This window comes from Prinia subflava, assembly GCF_021018805.1.
Source record: "Prinia subflava isolate CZ2003 ecotype Zambia chromosome W unlocalized genomic scaffold, Cam_Psub_1.2 scaffold_31_NEW, whole genome shotgun sequence".
Taxonomy (NCBI): domain Eukaryota; kingdom Metazoa; phylum Chordata; class Aves; order Passeriformes; family Cisticolidae; genus Prinia; species Prinia subflava.
In genome coordinates this window covers 75,959-82,793 of record NW_026960608.1, presented here as the reverse complement: position 1 = coordinate 82,793, position 6,835 = coordinate 75,959, and the positions used below count along the sequence as shown (strand labels likewise).

Genomic DNA, 6,835 nt, shown 5'->3' with positions numbered 1-6,835 from the left:
GGGAAGATTTGCAGCATTTAGCCCCGTGGACAGAGTTTCTGAACCAATTATGTATACTGCAAGGACGCGTGAACACTATGGTTTAACCAATGATGTTCAGAGTTAGGTGCATGATATGCTTAACACAGTATAAATGTAAGCCAAATAGCTGAATAAACGAGCAAGATTTTTAACTCATATTGAGTGCTGTCTTGACTCTGGCTGATTCCCCAGCCAACATTCTCTGTCTCAGTTTTGTCATCCACAGAACAGGGAAAATTATGTTGAATCTCTTTGCAAAACATGTAGACATCTGTGGCAGGAAAGGCCTGCATAATCCCAAAATATCATTTATTGTTAAGCAATTGATAGCTGGTACAGATAATTCAGATTGCTACTGTGGCTTTTCCCTGTGCATTAGAGTGAAATTTCTGCCAGCCCCCATTACGAAGTGATGTGTGAGTTTGATTACACTTGTGACTAGGTGTAGCATCTCCATGCCTTGTTTCACCTTCCTGCCTCCCCTGAGACCTTGGCTGGAGCAGAGATCGAGTGACTAAGTACAAAGCGGGTTCTAAAAATGGGAGGAGTGTATGTGTAAATTCTGGGAATCCACCTCAAATCCCTACCCCACCTCTTCCCACCACCTCCCAGTTCCCGCCCCCAGCTTCAGCCTGCTGCCTTAAACTGCTGCCACCCTGTGCTAGGTTGAACATTCTCAGCTGCTGACTGCACAACTGCATGGGCAGTCGGCAGCACCTGGTGGGACAGACATGATGGGGCTGACGTTGTGCAGCTGGACTCCCCTGGGGTCTCTCCTCTCCCTGCTCTTTTCTACCAGCATGGCGGTAAGTGAAGAGACAGTGTTTAGGAAATGTGTTAGTGCAGAAAGTGGTGTTGGAGAAAATCCACTAAAAATGGCCCTCTCTCTTCTCTTCAGTACATTGCTACCAGAGAAAACTGCTGCATATTGGATGACAGATTTGTAAGTACCTGAACAATTTTCTTTTATCTTAAAAATGTAACTGAAGCTTTACTATGCTGATTTTTCGCTAGCGTTATCACTTGAACCTCATCATTGTTTTCCATACTTATTAAGTGCGCTTTGCTTGAACCTGTTATTTCTTGACAGCAGTATATGCTTGGTAAAAGTGTACAGGAGGCTGCACTGTGGATGAGAACACATATCCAGCAGATGCTGCAATAATGGCATGCATTGTTTTCTTCCTTTGTGTGTACATAGTGTGAAAGTAAACTGTCTCTCAAAAAATTCAAGTACAGCAGACAAAGTCTGCTGCAAATGCCTGCCCTTTTTTATCCTTTATAATTTGTGTCAGCAGTGTCTCAAAGTTCCTCTGCCCAAATATTCTACTCTGCTTTTTTTGCCTCTGAAACATTGTCAACTATTTCTCTTTACTCTTTAGGGTAGCTTCTGCCCAACAACTTGTGGCATTGCAGATTTCCTTAATAAATACCATCCCGCTGTGGATAATGACCTGCAGGAAATGGAGAGAATTTTGCAGCAGATTTCTAATGCCACAGTAACAGCAGACCATCTGATTCAACACATCCAAGGCCTTTATCCTTCAGACAAGCAGACATTACCAAGTGAGCATATAAAAATAAGTACACAACTGAAAAATATTATTTATGTGGTTTTCTTTTTTTTAATTTGCCTAACTACAATTATTTTATACCTTTTCTGTTTTACAGATTCAATTGATGATTTCACTCAAAAGTCCAGGAAAATAATTGAAGAAATTATCAGATATGAAAACACTATATTGTCTCATGAAACTACTATACAGTAGGTATCTTCCACTTCTTTTAACAGTGACAATACAAATTGTTTTCTTTCTGTTCCTATGTCAAGTGCCAAAAAGCCTCTCTCAGAAAGGTCTTTTGTGCTCTTGCAGACAATTCTGCCCACACAGCCATTAGTAGCTGCCTAGCAAGACACAGAAGGATCATGACGACCTGATAATGAATTCTCTGCTCACCTGGATAAACCGTTAATTGTGCAAGAAGTACACAAGATAAGAATGTCATGAAGCCTGGCAATATTTTTATTTATGTTTCTCCTGCTGTGCCAGCTCTCCCTAAATTTTTTTTCATGACCTTTGGAGGTCATGAGTTTTTGCTGTAAAGCAGAGTATTTGGAATGTTTGTGCAATCATTCATTCTGGCCAATTTTGCTGCATATATCCATGAAAATTAGCCCAGTTACCTGGTTCTAAATCATAACTAACTATAAACTGTCTTTTATAGGTTGACATTGGAAATAAAATTGAAAACATCATTAATGTTTCTAAATCTTAAGGATATGTTTTTTGACAGATCTCTGCTTCTCTGACATTATGTCAAAGATTATTTAGGTATTCTGACATTTACAGCAGCTTATTTAGAGCACTTATGTTTTACAAACACATCCATAATTGAGGAGGAGTTTATCATTAACTCCAGGAGAGCAAAGTAAAACTTTCCATGGAGTTATATTCATACGTTATTTACTGGTTAGAGTTTTGCTGATTAGAGTCAAGTTTTGCATATGGTTAAGTTTTGCATGAGGTTAAGCATGTGCTTTCCTATTTTGCCTGTCCTTAACTCTAAATATCAATGCTAATAGAGGCACCTCGTTTTACAGGGGTGCATGTAGCAGCAGGTTAGATACATGAGGCATGTGTCCAGGGAAATAAATGTGTATTACACATTCTCAAATGGTGGATACAACAACCCATTTTTATGTCTCTTTGTCCAGACAGCTGACAGATACACATATAATGAATGGCAACAGGATCACAGAGCTGAAAGAGAAGATTGCCCAGCTTGAGTTACTCTGTCAGGAGCCATGCAAAGACAGGGCTGAAATTCAGGAGACAACTGGAAGAGGTGTGCAAAATGCTTCCTGTATGGTGGAGGGTTACTTCAGCTACAAGTACTGCCACTTGGCATCACAACAATGATTTACTTGTAATCTTATGGGTCACAGACCTGCAAAGATATGTAAAATTGCAAATTATAAAACCAGTCAGTATAAGTTAGATGCTCTGCAGGCAAGGATTCAGGCGGAACATAGTTCTTGCTTTTGGTCGTTTTGGCCAAAATACAATTATCCCAAAACATGTGCTAGACATGAGGGACATGACTAGAGTTTCCATGGACCTGGGACAAAGAGAAGATAACTCATTATCCCACTTCTACTAAGCCACGTGGAAAAAAAAAATATTCCATTAGGTCCAGAAGTGTCTTTCTTTGTTGCTGTAGAAATCAATGCAATGACTATGTTTTATACTGCTTAAACTCTGTGAGATTAAATTCATCTTCACCTTAAACAAGTCCTGTGACCCATGGTAGGATTTTTTATGACAATGACATTGAAGTATGTGGACTAAATTGCTAACTTTGCAAAAATGATATTTAGATAAATTGCATTTCTTTCACTAAGAAAGTTACAATATAAAATAAATTTGAGGAAAGAATTGTAGCTGGATTGAAAATTATCTTTGGAATATCTTTACTTCAGATTGTCAAGATATTGCAAATAAAGGTGGAAGGAAAAGTGGTCTGTACTTTATCAAGCCTCAAAGAGCCAAGCAGTCATTCCTAGTCTACTGCGAGATTGACTCATATGGCAACGGTTGGACAGTACTACAAAGGGTATGCCACTTATTTATTATTGGTATAAAGAAACTTATTGCATCAGCACTGTTTTTATGTACCTACATATGATACATATCTTTTTGACTGAGGGTTTGTTTTGTTTTTGGTGTTCTTGGTTTTTTCCCCAGAGACTGGATGGGAGCGAAGACTTCAGCAAAAGTTGGGTTCAGTACAAGGAAGGATTTGGACATCTGTCCCCAGATGACACCACAGAGTTCTGGCTGGGCAATGAAAAGATGCATTTAATAACCACACAGTCCACTCTGCCATACACCTTACGAATAGAGCTGGAGGACTGGAATGGCAAAAAAAGGTATTTGCTTATGATGCTTCTGAAAATGACAGCTTAAAACCTACTGCTCCCAGTGCTGCATCAGTTTGTAATGATAAAAGTTTGCTCCTAAAAGATTATGAACCCTTAGACCAGCTAACATGCATGGAACTGCTGTGGCTCCTGAACTTACAGCTGTGCCAGCAGTCACTGGGTGTGACTTGTTGCCAGGCACACGTGCCTGTCAGAAGGCCACATGCTGTCAGCACTCATTTATTAGGCAGAAAGAATCTGTTTCATCTCTAAGTTTCTTTGTCTTGCATATCTTATGGACTACATGGTCATTATAGGTCCCTTCTGTTCTGTTCTATTATTTTATTTTTTACTGCTATTATGAACCTGGGAGATTATATATTTGTATGTGTGCGTGCGTGTGTGTGTTGATAATGTAGATATTCATACATCACTAAAGACTAATAGTCAGAAAATATGTCTGATACTGGAGCACAGAAGTTGATTGGATGTGTGTCACTGAACTGAGGCCCACAGTCATACAAAAACAATTCCTTTTAAAATGCTAGGATGCAATAAATGCCTTTTCTGCAGTTTTAACACTGATGGATTTTCATTTGTGCATGTGCTGGGAATGCAGCATGCTCATATTCAGCATTGCCCTCTCTCCACAGCACTGCTGACTACGCTGTATTCAGAGTGGGAAGTGAAGAAGACAAGTATAGACTGACTTACGCCTACTTCATCGGGGGTGAAGCTGGGGATGCCTTTGATGGATATGATTTTGGAGATGACCCAAGTGATAAATCCTACACCTACCACAATGGCATGCGGTTCAGTACCCATGATAATGACAATGATAACTATGAAGGCAACTGTGCTGAGCAAGATGGATCTGGGTGGTGGATGAATAGATGCCATGCTGGCCACCTCAATGGCAAATATTATATAGGTAAGGTGTCTTTTAAGTGTTTATAATCCAGGACACCACATTTCAGTGACAAAGGAAAGTGAGTCATGTTTATAAAGTACACTTTGCTTTCTGGGTTTTCCAAAGTTGGCATAGCCTGTTCTTTGGAATAATTGTTAACACCAGTAGTAGGAATTTATGACTGCTCTCCATTCCAAAGTGGGAGAATCAATCCTGAGAGAAGCAAAACGGGGGAAAAAGGCAGTGAACAGGATCTGTTAGGACATCTATGGATGCCATAGAGGGTTCAGGACCAGAAAAATGTATGGACACAGTAACTGTTTTAGAAAGCAACCAACTGTTTTGCTCCAACTGATGTTTCTTAGGTGGTGTGTACACATCAGGAGATGCTGGTCCATCTGGATTTGACAATGGCATTATCTGGGCAACCTGGCGTGACCGGTGGTACTCCATGAAGAAATCTGCAATGAAAATCATCCCATTCAACAGACTGTCAGTAGATGGACAGCAGCACAACTTAGGCAATGTCAAACAGGTTCGACCACAGGGCTGAGGAGATATTTAAAATGAACACAGAACATTGTAATAATTTCAAACACTGAGCATGGATAGCTGAAGTTAAGCCCACTGCATCTTAGAGAAATTGGCTTTGTTTACTATTTTGTAACAGAAGTATTTGTACTTTAATTTCAGTGTACCTTCTACATTACTGTTTCTTTTAATAGATAGATAAATGGATAGTCTCATGATCAGGAATAATCCCTTGCTTTTGTGTATTTTAAATGCTACCTTTTTAATTCCCAACTAATATAACTATGTATGAACACTATCAACATGTCATCATAGCCTTATTTACTTCTTTCATTAGAAGAACATTAAAATACTCTTTTTTTTTTCTGTTTTAGGTTGGAGATGCATAAAGGATCATTTGACAAAGACCAGTCTGAATGGGAAAAGCAAATCTTTTCTGTCTTAGACACTGAACCTAGCAAACATTACATGGTTCGGTTTTGACTATAAATCAACACTGACTGTAAGATACCCAAACCTCTTCCCTGAGCAGTGCTTATCTCCGTAGACAGTTATTTTTTCTGTACACATTCTCAATAAATTTTTGATTATTACCAAAAAAGTCTGAGCTTGTTATCTGTGGCCTACAGCTGGCCAAACAAGACAAAGAAAACTTTTGATAGTTGGATCAAACATGCTTGATTCAGTCATTCCTGAATTTCACAACAGCAGTTTCTGCTGCTTGTTAAGAGGCATGTGTTTGACCTATTTCTCTGTAAATGTGACTAGTATGCATATGTTTTCAAGTTTTCTAATAAAGTTGTTTGGTGACAGAGATCAAAGTACATAGCAACTTGAAAGTAGCCTATTTTGCTGCTGAAGACTATTTGATTTAGCTTACCACAAAGTAATGAATACATTTTCAGTTGGGATGTGCTACATAGTATCAATGACCAAACCCAGGTATTTTACTCCAGACCCTACATATTAACAAGTTTCTCAAATTTTACTCAGAATAAGTTTCATTTACTATGACACATAGTAGTACACTGTACAGCTATTATTCCCATATAACCCTCCTTTTTTTTTCACAAATATTTTTAAATTACTTTGATGTATTCAGTGCCATGCAACCAAAAAATGTTAAAATTTGCAGCAGAAATTGATTGCATTTTACTTGCATTTTCTGTCTCTGGATCTAATTCCATGTGATCCACATAAGCAAATCCATAGCACAGATCAAGACCAGCAAAGAGTTTGCAATGCTGTCTGAATGTACCTCCTCAAAATCTGATGAGTGCATTTGAGGGGTGTGTTAGCCAACGAAATTAGTTTTGTGGATAAATTACTCAACAAAAGATACACTCAGCTAGAAAATATCACTAGCTCAAGCTGGTGCATTAAGAAGTGAAATAGGAAGTGTATCCTGGTCTTTGTTTTTAGCTACTTATGAAGGACCAGAAGTTTGCCTG

At 38.7% G+C, this 6,835-nt stretch overlaps 1 protein-coding gene across 1 annotated transcript; it reads left to right on the top strand.

Moving 5' to 3' along the window:
* The first annotated feature begins 752 nt into the window (after nt 1–752).
* On the top strand, nt 753–5,406 carry LOC134564979 (fibrinogen gamma chain-like). The gene is made up of 9 exons (XM_063424325.1): nt 753–827; nt 920–964; nt 1,404–1,587; nt 1,693–1,786; nt 2,738–2,868; nt 3,503–3,636; nt 3,768–3,952; nt 4,597–4,874; nt 5,219–5,406. The coding sequence occupies exons 1-9, from the start codon at nt 753–755 to the stop codon at nt 5,404–5,406; spliced, it is 1,314 nt and encodes a 437-aa protein (XP_063280395.1).
* Nucleotides 5,407–6,835: the final 1,429 nt, after the last annotated feature.